We start from the raw sequence: 13,270 nt of genomic DNA, 5'->3' as shown, positions 1-13,270 counted from the left end.
TTATATGTTAATCACCAGATATAAGCGATCAATAATGAAAATGTTTGCATCAAATAAATGGCTCTTTTTTTCTTTTCATTGGCCACAATAGAAACCGTTAAAGCGTCTACAAATGTGTAGGTCAAGTGGCTGATAATAAATATTTGTTGATTTCCTTATTCGTTTCATGGCTAAATTGTGTAATTTTCCATCTGCCAGATGTTAGTACAGATCGTCCATCAAAACTGAAGTAATAGATCATCAAATCCGAACAGACATTCGACATTTGCTAATCAGAAATTCTAGACATTTGCAGTCTTTGACGTATTGAGCGCTATCTTGGGGTTTTACATACGATCTTTTAATAACTGCAAAATTTATTGATTGTAATCCACTGAGGAGCCATCAAAACGTTCCACAACTGTGCTCCAGTTCGATTCTATATGGCTGCCACCCTGAAATGACGTGATAAAGTCGCGTAATTAAAATATGAACAGCATTCATCTGTTGGCCCGACATTGGGGATCGCAAGATCGGTGACGTGGATGGCTGCCCTGGTGGTTGGTGGTTGGTGGCTGGTGGTGGTCGCCTGTGGTGGATGGAGAAATGCTGCTCCATTTTAAATAAATGTTTTATGGCAACAGAAACCACACAAAAGCCAAGAAAAATGTTGGTCGCATTAGCCGACGAGGCTCAAGGATAGAAAACCGGGCACGATGAGCGGCTCTCACGCGGATGTGGATGCAGCATCAGCTCAGCAGCATTGACTGCTGGCAACATTTTGTATGTTGCCAAGAGGCCAACACATGGCCATGGACGAGGCTGAGGCTGAGGCTGGAGTTGGAGCTGGAGCCGATGCTGAAGTTGAAGCTGCGGGAGCTAATAAATTTTTCGACGTCTATGCCAGCCTGAAAGGCAGGCTGCCTGCCGTTTGACGCTATTGATCGTTAAGTAAATTGTCTGCAATTATGCCAAAAGGGAAAATAATAGAAATTATAACGAAAATGTTGCTGTTGACTTTGTGTGGATATTGTGGGAAGTTGCTGTGGCAGTTGGAGTCAGAGATGCAGTCAGAGACAGAGACAGTCAGAGTCGAATCCACAGCCAGAGTCAAGCTAGTCACTATCCACATTTGTGCATAAGTTGAGTCGCCTTATCTGGCATAGGAAATGCTGGCGATCATAATTTTCGCTGAGGTGGCAAATTGCTGGCAGTTGCCAATTGCATGTGGGTCAACATGCTCACGAATCTCAGGGCTCGGAGGCTGGAGTGAGTGTCTGGAGTGTCTGGCATCCTGACATTTATATTTATAACTCGTGCAACTGCCGTTAATTGTTTCGCTCTTGATAAGTGAAATTTACCGACTCCCTGCAAGTTGAGGCTGAGGCTGTGCCTGAGCCCCATAAAACCCCTTGAACCACCCGCTGCCCCGATCCGATCGATGGTCAGTCGCAGGAACTGGGCGCTGGGAGCTGCAGTGGGAGCAGTGACTCGACTTGACTGGACTGGAGTGGACGGGATTGGACTGACACTGACTCGGTGGCTGCCTCACTGACTGACAACTGACTGACTGGCCAACTAACTGCGCTTTTGGTTTCGAGTTTTTGGTTTTTCGATTTTTAGTTTTGGTTTTGGTTTTGGCCTGTGTCAGGCGGCTATCGCAATGTTACATCCGTGCGTGCTGTCAATTAACATGGCCAACAACCAAATCAATTAAGCACTGGCCAAACGATGCTAATAATAACCAAGTCGAAGTCGCAGCAGTGCTGTCAGAGCCACGCCTCCAGCCCAGGGGCAGTGGCAGTTGCAGTTGCAGTTTCAATTGCGGCTCAGGCGGCTGTCATAAGAGTTGCGGCTGCTGCATTTGCATTTGCGTTGGCATTCCTAGGGCAATGCGAGGGCTGCCCCAAACGGTAGCACGCAGTTCTGTGGCTCTCTCTTGTGACATTGGAAACCGATGGAGCAAACCTCGAATGCATATTTTTTGGTTAAATCAGAGTGGAGCTAAGCTCCGGTTCAGATCTGACCGACTGACGACATGTTTGTCCTCCCAGGCATTTGATTGATGCATGTTCGTTGCATGCAGACAAACTGTTTAATTGGTGTATATTCATGCCACAAGAGCGGGCACACAGAGAAGGAAAAAACGTCAGCATGGCATCGTTGATTATATAAACGCCGCTGGGTTGACAAATGTTTAGGCAGGACTTTGATCCTGTTTTCACACATTGTGCAACACGCCCCAGCATCGACAGTTGCACAGCGTTTGTTTTGGGCTTGTTTTGTTGGCTGTTGCCCCGCCCGCGCATTGTCACTTTTAGTTCAATTTCAATTTCAATTGAAAATCTGGCTGGCAACGTGTAAAAATATTTGTGCAACTGACTGCGTTTTTCTTTTGGGGCAGTTTCTGTCCGACTGTGACTGTAACTGTTACTGTTACTGTTACTGTTTCTGTTTCTGATTGCTGCCTTTGATGCATTTCAAATGAGTTGATTTATGGCAAGTTTTTGGCTGGCTTTTGAATGACTGACTGACTGAACGACTGACTGACTGACGGACGGACTGGCTGGGCCTGCTAACTGGCTTGTGCTTTTGGCTGTCGCAGTGCATGAATGAAGGCTTGTTGATGTTGTGACAGCTCCAAAAACTGGCCAACTCAGACATGTTAAACTGCTTTAATTACTCCGGCCAAGCATATGTACATATGTATGTACAACCTCCATCTACATATGTACTCACTCGTACACGAGTTGATTTTTTGGGCCATAGATTTATGAGAATTTATGCCACACCCAGTTGCAGACATTTCCAGTAAGAGTTACAGCTCCAACTTCGACTTCAACTTCAACTTTAACTTCGACTTGGAGTTCCAGTTTCAGTACCATTGCCGAATGAGGCTGCTGCCGCCGCTGAATGAGCGGCTGCCCTTAGCCAAAAGGAAAGTTTGGACGTTGTCTGGGACGTACTACTACATGCTCCAAAGACTTATCTTAACTGACCTGCAAATAGTTTTATTTCGAGCAGAGGAAAGCAACATTTGACGCCCACGCGAACACACACACAACAAGAGCAAAAAGACGAGGGGCCCACAAGCCTCCTGCCGCATGCTCTCTCTCTCTTTCTCTTGGCCATCGTCTGCCTCTTCTGCTGCAGGAGGACTTTGATAAATTCCGCACAAACACACAAGTAATTTGAATAATGAAGCGGGGGCCCTGACTTCCACTGTTAGGGGGCATCAATCTGTCAACGCCGCAACGTCGCCTCGCCTCGCGTCGCATGCGCGCATGCGCACAGTTTGAGTTCGATGGGTTTTCTGCCACTGGCAGGCGGCCTGGCAAAGAGCAACAGCAGCAGCCGCAGCAGCAGCCATCGCGTGCCACTGCCGCGTGGCACGGTCTGGTCTGGTCTGGTCTGGCTGATGCTGAAGCTGCCGCAGCGTGGGTCGTCGTCGTCTATCAATTAAACAAAGCGGCGGCTGCAATATCAACATCAAATGCAAGGCCGGAACCCAGGTCTCGGGTCCCGGTTCCCGCATCCCAGCACACCCCAACCCAGGTAGGACTCTCCGCGATCCGTCCGGCCACCCAAAACGCTGCTCCAGTTGCCATTTTAGCAGCGCTTCCGCGCTCGTCGCTGGCCAACCAGTTCCAGTTGTTGCTGGTCTGTTTGTTGGCCTGGTCGTTTTGTTTGGCTTGGTTTGGTTTGTGTTTCGCGGGTCTCGTGCAGGACAAACATGGAGCATTATTTAACGACACAGTTCGTGCAACTCCCACGCATGCAAACGCCAAACGAAGAAACCGAAGAAACTGAAGAAACCGAAAAAAACCTTAAGCCGAAAAAACTGCAGGAAAACTGAAAGCGAAAAATGCGAATTGCTGCACTCTGAGGTCTGGAGGTCTGATGCCTGATGTGGCTCTGGCTTAACTGATGGCCCAGCGACCGAAATTGGCGCAAAAATGTCACCAGCCTGCACTCACTCCCCGGGATCAGGCGCGCGGGATCCATCGATCATCGCCGCGAAATGTCAAATTGGTTTATCAGCCCACAGGAAAGGCGGCTTTAATGTCAGTTTAGCAATTTGACAAATGACTTGCGATAATAAAAATGCTAAAAATGTTGCATGTGGCATGGTGCACACACCACGCTTTACTCGAGCTGTTGAAAGCCGCGTTCAATGAACTCTTCTGGCAGCCACGACTTGCCCAGCCCCAAGCCCCTTCTTATCGAGTGCAGCTAATCGGCGATAAAGCCGCTTGCTTGTTAGCTTGTTAAATCACATGTAAGCATGGCTAAGTTCGAAGATTGACGATCGAACATCGCGGCCATCGCCTGGACATTCATAAATGAGCAATCGCCAATATGTATCGCGTTTCAGTAACTGCAACAGCAACAGCAACAGCAGTGGCAGCGGCAGTGGTTGGTACAACTGCCACAAATTACACGCAGACCGGCGACAACAGGCATTAATAATTGGCCAACTAAATGCAACATCGGGCCAGGCCTGGCCTGGCAAGCCTTATCAATAAAAACTGTTCAACGGCCACGCCCGCACACACGCACTGCCAGTGCCCATGCCCCGTGCCCCGTGCCCCCACTGGCCACTCTTCTCCACAGCAACTCCGATACAGATTCCGATGCCGATGCTGATTCCAGGATGACAAATTGCGCAAATCCATGAGATAGTTTTTGGTTTTAGCATTTGTATATTGCACGATCGCCCTGGCTATTGCCGCAGCCGTTGCATAATGCGCCGCTTAGATTTGTATCTGCTGCATGCGCCATGTTGTTGACTCAAAACGCTGTCAAAATGGCCAGCCAAAAATGATTCGTGAGATAAAGACCCAAAGAGACAAACAAACAAATGCAGCCCAGGCACTCAACTGAGCCCGAAGCCCGCTCTTGGGAGCTGGAAGCTGTGTGCTGGGTGCTGCTGGGCTAGGCCTGGTCAAGTCTGGCACGGCCTGCCTGCCTGCTGCTCCACTGACCGACGCGTCGGTCAGTCATGAACATTTAATAAACATTTTTGCACCATTTTTCAGTCGGCTGTGCTGCGACTGCCGCTGTCACTGCTGTTAATGGCCATCATTAGCTGTTCATCTGCAGCCGAAGCTTATCAATTTATCAGCCTCAGACGCAGCCACAGCCACAGCCAGAGCGGCAAGTCCTGCGACTGGCAATTAGCCAGTCTAAGCGTCTAATTAAGTTGCGCCTGCCGCTGCCAGAATCGGTTGGACCAGAGCTGGAGATACAAATGCTGATCGATGGCTCAGCGTTAGCAGCCACAGATGGAGGAGCAGTCACTGGGTAGCAGAGATTCCAGATAGCGCTGCAAACATGGCAACCCGAGACTAGTTGTAGTGTCTGATGGGCGCTCATACATTTTATGGATTTACTCTTGTAATGGTACCTGTAGGGTGTGGCACATTTGAGCATATTCTTGGAACAGGTTGCCTGACATTCAGTCAAAGTTTTACCGCAGCTGATGATAAAGTTTCATAGAATATCTAAAACGCTATTTAATGGCAATTAATAAATTACTTAAATACTAACGAAAAAAAGAATAACATATATCACAGTTCTACCAGGAGCACACCTTCCTCCGGCTTCTTCTTGGAGAGGTCCAGTTCCGGTTCCAGTACTTTGGCTGCGCCACCCTAAATAGGTCCATTAAGAAGCTCCGTTCGAGCACCAGACTGTTCGGTAACAGAGTAATTTCAGAGATCTATGTATTATAGTCGTTGCTCGTCCTCCAGTTGCACCTCCCTGTAGAGCTCGTCGAAGAAGCGGCACTCCTGCTCTGTGAGGGTCAGCCACAGAGTGTCTGTCTGCAGAGTGTCAGTGCTGGAAAGGGATCCAAAGTCTTCAGTCAGGTCCATGGCCAAGTCGTCCTCGTCCACTGTGTATTGCCCAATGTTGGGCGCACTATCGGGAGGCTCTCCTCCTGCATGGGGTCGAAAGTCCTGCCGGCACAAGGGGCAGCGAGTGTCAAGTCCCACCTGCAAGTAGCGCTCGAAGCATTCCGTGCAGAATGAGTGTCCGCAGGGTATCCGGTGTGGCCGTCGCTGTTCGTCTAGGCAAAATATGCACACACTATCTGTCAAGGTCTCAGTTAGAAACATTTTTCGGAGCTCGCGTGATAATTTATTTTTATTTTGAAATATACAAAATATATAAAAAATTGTGTGATAAGATCGATCTTCAACTGAAACTGCTGATTTAGGGAGTACAAATCCAGAATGAAACTTACAACGTAGGCTAAATTCTACAAATGTTGATACATTTCAATTATGACAGCGGCTGTCAGGGCCTATTGTTACCAGGGTTGTCAACATAAATGTAGATTTTCTATATTCGGGAATGACCTAAATATTAACCCATTACTTATTTAGCTTGACAGTCGGACAGACAGTGGTGTTAAGTGAGTATTTGCTCTTTGCTGTTTTGCATTCTGCTGTGATTGTAGCATGGAGGAAAAGTCAACCTCATCCCGCTGCGCCTAGTTCTTGATGAAGTTCTCATTCGACTCGTGGTGGCTTTAGCTGCGATCAGGCCTTGTTCCCAGGCAGCTCTTTTGCATAATTCCATTTAATCTTGGCCAAAGTTGAGGGCAATTTTCAATTTGCCGTGCCGGCGACGCTCCTGTGGCTGTATCTGTAGCTGTGGCTCTGGCTGTATCTGTAGACGTTATTGTTAATATTGCCATTGTGGTTGCTGTTGCTGTTGCTGTTGCCATTCAAATTGCATTCAAATCAATTACATTCGAACTAAACATAATTCATGTGGTATGGGTTAATACAACAAATTACAACTGACATTTAAACAGAAACATGAAACGGACAATTTAACATGAGAGCGAGGAATAAGAAAACAAAACCCGAGAAAAAAAACAACGGAGACATAACCCAGAGAAATACGGCCACAAAAGTGAGCTCCACAAAGGCTGAGCTGCCTGCCCTGGCATGGCCCGGCCTGTTGGTTGGGCTGTTGGCTGGCCCGCTGGATGGCTGTCTTCTGGCTTTCCGGCTGTCTCGCTGGCAGGCATCATACTCATACTCATACTCGTACTCGTATGCGGCAAAGGCGAGAGTAGAGTCGAAAAAGGCCAAAAAGATACGAAAACAGAATTCAACTTCACAAAATCGCAGCCACTCGGCGGCTCAAGTCAACAACGGCCGCTGCAATCAAGGCACAAGTGACCTTCAGTATTCACAAAAATGAAAACGAAACGAAAAAAGTGCAGCCCCACACACAGAGGCCCAGGTGAAACAACAATAAAATTCTTTTCTCACGATTGTTGACTTTAACACTTACAACGGGGCTGCAAACAAAAAAGACAAAAACAAAAATTGGAGAACCACAAAATTGCGAGTGGCATATTCACTGTCATTGCCTTCCAAAAACTGAAGTCCCCTGCTTGAGCCTCCGCATGCAACACAATGAAAATGAGCTACTGCTTCAGTGATGATGATGATGCTGTTGCTGCTACTGTTGGAGACAAATGTTCAGCTGACGAAGAAGATAAATACGTGTACTCGTAGCAGCCGGAAGAAGAGAGTCCAAGCCCTGCTCTACATGCATTTCATTTCAATGGAATCACTATCGAAGCGGAGATAAAAGTTCTGGCCTGGGACTGTGGCCTGGGCTTTTGTTTTTACTTAATTTTATGTGCTTTGCATATTATTCGCTGGTCTGGTTTTTGTCTCTGATGGCATTAAGCATTTTGCCTGCGTGCTGAACTCATTTATTTGTGGCTGCATTTTTTTGTTTATCGATTGGATGCATTCTGGTTTTGCCTGATGCAATTAAGTGAAATTTATGGTACTGCAGGCTCGACGCTTAAGTCTTTTGTTTGCGGGTCGCGCGCCGTGGCACGTAAATTGCCGAAAAGCGCAGAAATGTATTTCCTACTTAGCGTGGGCAGACAGTAAGCTGGCTCTCAGTACCCAGTGCCAGTGCCAGTACCCTGCGGCTGCCCTCTGCCTCTGCCGCCACCTTCCCCTTTGACTTTTGTGTTGCTGCGGGGCTGACCATCCTGCTACCCAGCTACCCAGCTCTCCGGCTCCTTCTCTTCGCATCCAGCAACGTCTCCCCATTTTAATCCACAGCGTTGGTGGCGTGCATACATAATGCATAATTACCGGTTTCACTTTTCTCTCCCCGTCCGTCTCTCTGTCTTTCGGTCTTTCGGTCTCTCTTTCTCACTGTCTGTCGGCTCTGCGATTATCTTGGCATGCCTTGGCGTTTTTATTTTACTGTACAGATATTTTATTTTACAGGCATTGCGGTTTTATTGCCGACTCGTATGGTTTCTTAATTTTTAATTTTTATGATGTGTTAATGGATATTTTTGTGACATGACCTCCTGGCGTGCCGTTGCCGTTGTCGTTCGTCAAGCTCTCTGGCAGCCTGCCAGCCTGCCAGTCAGCCAGTCGGCCCGATGTCTAGATATATTAAATTCAAAGCCCCAAAGGGGAAAAACAGGAGCAACGGCCACCACCACCAATGCAAAAGATGGGGGAAACGAACCCCAGCATTATGCAATCTTCAGCTGTAATTGAAGCTATTTAAAGCCGCTTACATGGCAAGGACAAGGCTCAACCCGAACCGAAGGGCGAATCGAAGGAACACTGGTTCTGTCAATCAAAACGACTCCAACGAGCACTAGGTGGCGTCCCTGTTCTAGCCATGTATGTGCCCCATCATCGCAGTTAAGTGAGTCGGGCTCCACGCTACGAAATGTGACCCAATTCCACCATCGAGATGCGGATTTTTGCCAAGGGATCGACTTGTCGCTCAAATTACACGCACACAGCTCTCAGCCCTCGGCCACAGAGCTGATTACAGGGCCCTGGGCGTGCAATTTGCATCAATAAAACTCTGAGGGACTGGTTGGTACACTTGTATCCCTCCTCTACTCCTGCTCTTGCTCCTGCATATTTTGCTGCTGTAGGTCAGTTTGCATGGTTTCCTGCCTCAATCTGCAGCAAAAGCAGTTCATCTTTCTGCGGTGTGGAGCTGACGATGGGGCCTGGCGTTGATTTGTTGCCTGCTTCTGCATTCTGGGCCTTCAATCAAGTGACGATGGGCGCAAACGAGCCGCCACACCAGCATCCCCAGGAGGCTGGAGACGGATTCCAACGCTGCGCATCCTAACGCACGCCCCAAGCGACTTTCATCTGCGCCGCGCCTTATCCGGCAGCTCTCAGCCAACCCCGGACTGCCCCTCTTATCGGATAAGAGACGTCCGTTGATTTTGATGGGTGTCGGAGCCACTTGGCCAGCCAATAATTACTTTCTCTGCTGCAAGTGGGCAACGGCAACAGCAACGGCACAGGCAACGACTGTTATTGATTTCTGCCGATTGCTGCCATAATTTTATTGTGCATCATTAAGATAAAGCCACGACGCACATCTTTTTGCCCATTTGCAAATTGTTTACGTTCCTTTGCGAGAATCACACACAAATTCCCATCCCCACATCAGCTGAGCTGAGCTCAGTTCAGATCATCCGATCTCATCTCATTTCGAGTAACTTTCCAAAAAACCAAAGCACAAAATATTATTATGTGTAAATGTGAAAGGTTCGGGGCCCTCCCTCTTTGGGAACGCGAGAAGTGAACTCTTCTGTGTTGTTGCCATCAAATTATCTTTTTTTTCGCTTTTGTAGGGCCTCTAGATCAAATGATTAGCACATGTGAACAAATTCTCATATAAATAGTTCCTGAGTTTGCTAATGACATGAAATCTGAACTTTCTGATCGAGTTTCTGCTTCAACTTCAATGAGGAAACAGTCAGATTTAAATGTTGTAATTTAAGAAACAGACAGTTAAACCAACCATGAAGGATAAGCGTGCAAAAATGAACTGTCTCTTCGTTAATTATTCCCACAGAAATAAAGATGCAAGAGCAAATCATCAATCAATATATCTCACTGTTGTAGAACAAAGAATACAATTATGTATATGTATACATATGTTACTCAATAACATCATTATCAAACCAAAATCTTAACTAAGCCAAGATGCAACATCGTTCTCATCAAAATGCCATTACAGCTAAAGGTTGAGAGAGGCCCTTGCCCTTTTATACAGATGTACAAATATGCAACCTTTATGTTTGTACCGCTCTAAATGTCCAAGTATATATATCATTGAGCAATTTCTTTTGTGTCAGTTGAAGTTCGCTAAATTAACTTCACTTCACATCAAAAGCCACCAAAATAATACGAATTCAAAAAAATCGCCACTGCCTCTGGAAGGAGCCGGGCAGTGGATGGGCAAGGGGAAGGGTTCGTGGGGGACTGCTGCTTCTCCACAGACTTCAAGTGTTATTTTCTGACAGTCCGGACGTCAACTTTAAAGTGAGATCTGTCATAAAAGAGCATGCACCGCTTTTGATTTTGATATTCTCTTTTTTTATTTCGGCGTGTCTTCGCAGAAAGAAAACGAACTGAAAAAATCAAATGGGGTGGGGGGAAGGGGGCAACAAAAACATCGAGACTTGGCAGTGCCCAAAAATGTATGCAGATTTTTAATTAAAGCGCGTTATCAACAAAGCCAAGAAACGGAAAAAATGAGCTGAAAGGAAACCGGTCGAGCCGATAGCCAATTTGGCGGGGACTCCAGTTTCGATCTCGTTTCAGGCCTGAGCGTTTTCGTGGAGTGGCACTTCCTTAATTGGAGCAAGCATAACAACAAGTGCAAGCGCTAATTTATTATGTTATTTAATAAATATAATTAATTAAGAAAAAGAGCACAAAATAAAACAGAGAGCCAATGAACAGCAGGCTTGCGGGTCGGCTCGTATAAAAATTACTTAATAATTCCCATCAGAAATAATTAATTTCAATATTATTCAAGCAGGGAGAGTAACCCGAATCCCGAGTCCCAGTCCAGCCCGAGGGGTGCAGCAGCATCATCAACTCAAACATGTCAGCAGCAACGGCGTGTTAAGCATTATTTTGCCCCCAGTCCGGCCAGCAGTTATTGTTGTTGCGACATTAAAAATGCTTATTATTTACAGCAGAACATGCAGCACGCCCCGCGGCTATTCATAATTATAAGTACATAATCGTGGTATATGCATATAACTAGGTATATTATGTAGTATGTGGTAGTCCCCTCTTTCCTCTCTGGCGTTTTGGAAGTAACTTAAATCAATTGCGGCATATAGCGGCAAGACTATGGGACTGCAAAGCAGATCCCTGGCTCGTTCGTTATGCTTGAGTAATTTCATTTTTTGTCCTTAGTGGCAAATGACTTGAAGCCGCCAGCCACAGTCTCCGATGTTGCCTGGCGGCTTGCTGGCCAGCGTTTTATGGCACTTTATGCTACTTATGCAGCGGCTGCTGGGCCATCCGTGCATATGGACGAGTAAGTTCCTCCGTTGCCTGCCCAGAATGACCGTAATTAATCAATTTGGTAAAAATGGCAGCAAACACAAGCCCAGAGGCAGAGGGGCAGCGGTACAGATTGGTCAACGGCAACAGCAACGGCAACGGCAACGTCCGTGTAATAACAATGAAAACAGCGTGTGTTGCTGACCGACTGTCCATACACTCGTACACTCGTACTTACAAGTATTCGTACAGCCATACCCGTACTCGTACTCGCACTGGCACTCATGCATATCCGCACACCATAAATTATGTTCGCACAGGGTTAAGCGCATTATTTAAGCATTCATCACGCGCTCTCCACCAGTATCCACAATGCACTCCACTACGCATACCCAGTCACAGTTGAAGTTCCAGTTCCAGGCTTCAGACCCAAAGCCAGTCCCAGTCCCAGTCAAAGTCCCTCTGTCCCGAACCGATCCTCAGACTGATGGAGTTCCCTGGTTTTGCAGGCCCTTGGCCACTGTTGCCGTGTAATAATTTTTGAAATTTATGTAAACAGTGTTGATTATGGATGAGTTATGTAGCATGTTCTACCTTTTGTTTTGTTCGCACTGCCCGGGCCGCCGCAGTTAATTTAAAGCTTGTTTTGCAACCTCGTTTATCACCAGCTCCTCCCGGCCCGAATCCCTGCGAGAAACCCACTTGAGTCATCGCCCAAATTGATGTCTTTATTAGGCTATGGTCCCAGTCCCGGGTTTTTTGGTCTTGCCAATAAAATGTTGCCTATGCATGGAATATCAGGCGTGTCCATGGGCCATGGGAAGCTGCCAGTTCCACTCCAACTGCCACTCCATGTGCTCCAATTTCGGAGCTCATGGGGCGTCTGCCTCTTTCTGTGTCAAATTCGAGGAGTTTTCGACATACTTAGCCTGACAAAGCGACCACGTTTGTGGCCCATGATTTGTTCACGTGTCTCTGGCGCACATTAAAAATTACACGAAAAATTGTTTGGCCCAACTGGCAGATATATTTATATTTTGGGCGGGGGGCGCAGCTATGACCTGCGGGTTGGAGTGGATGGAGCCATTTGGGTGGCGCCTTTTGTCTTCGAAACGTGCCACAACCGTAGCCACAGCCGCAGCCGCAGCCACAGCAAGAGTCGAAGCCAGAGTCAGAGTGCCACATGCGGCGCTCGGTGCCTGCAACGTTTCATGCGCGAATAATATTTTAATTCTTTCGATCAGGCGGGCACGTTTCGTCGAAGCCAATCACAAGAGCCAAACGGTATGGGGACATGGCTTCCACCGGCATATAGAGACGCATGTCACTCCAATGGAGCTACAGAGTTGGGGGCCTGAGTCTGAGCCTGGGCAGGCTGGCAGTAGTGGGTGCTCAAGCAGGGGCTAATGGAGCTCTTAAGCATGTGTGCTGATAAAAGCGACAAAACATTTAACAAGTAATTAAACATAAAGCTCGCCCCACGTCCGCCACCGCCGCTCAGCTGCTGGCAAGTTCTAGTGCTGCCACCGCGATAGAAGTGGGTTAAGGACGCAGTGCAGCACTCAACGCTGCAGCAGGCAGCACCCCACTCTGCACCACACCACACCACAAGACTGCAAACACTCCCCACCCATCCCTCGCCGCAAGGCTTTGGCAGCCAACATTCATTTCGGTTTCGTTTAAGCCATTTTTCTTGAGCGTTTTGTTTTTTTTCTTGTGTAATTTTTGTTTTCGGGTGAGTTGTAATAGAGTTGCTGAAATTTGGCATTGTATTTATGGCCAAGGCATGGGGCATACCATACATCTGACCCACACCCACATTTCATTAGACTCCCGCCCAGTCCTACCCCTACCCCCGTACCCCCTACACCTATCCCCACCCAAGTCAGTCAAAGGGGAGCGCTGTCCCGTGATAAATGTGATAATAAATATTCGAGTTGTTTCTGTGAGTG

At 47.3% G+C, this 13,270-nt stretch overlaps 1 protein-coding gene across 1 annotated transcript; it reads right to left on the bottom strand.

The window, feature by feature from the left end:
- Positions 1-5,464: 5,464 nt before the first annotated feature.
- Positions 5,465-6,219, bottom strand: LOC117896713. The gene has a single exon (XM_034805172.1). The coding sequence runs from the start codon at positions 6,096-6,098 to the stop codon at positions 5,709-5,711; it is 390 nt and encodes a 129-aa protein (XP_034661063.1). The 5' UTR covers positions 6,099-6,219; the 3' UTR covers positions 5,465-5,708.
- Positions 6,220-13,270: the final 7,051 nt, after the last annotated feature.

This window comes from Drosophila subobscura, chromosome O (assembly GCF_008121235.1).
Source record: "Drosophila subobscura isolate 14011-0131.10 chromosome O, UCBerk_Dsub_1.0, whole genome shotgun sequence".
Classification (NCBI taxonomy): domain Eukaryota; kingdom Metazoa; phylum Arthropoda; class Insecta; order Diptera; family Drosophilidae; genus Drosophila; species Drosophila subobscura.
Note: the sequence above shows the minus strand (reverse complement) of the source record. Positions and strands in the feature narration are given on the sequence as shown.

What these genes read in the sequence shown, in the direction of transcription:
- LOC117896713 (XM_034805172.1), bottom strand. Translation starts at nt 6,098, where the DNA reads ATGTTTCTAACTGAGACCTTGACAGATAGTGTGTGCATATTTTGCCTA.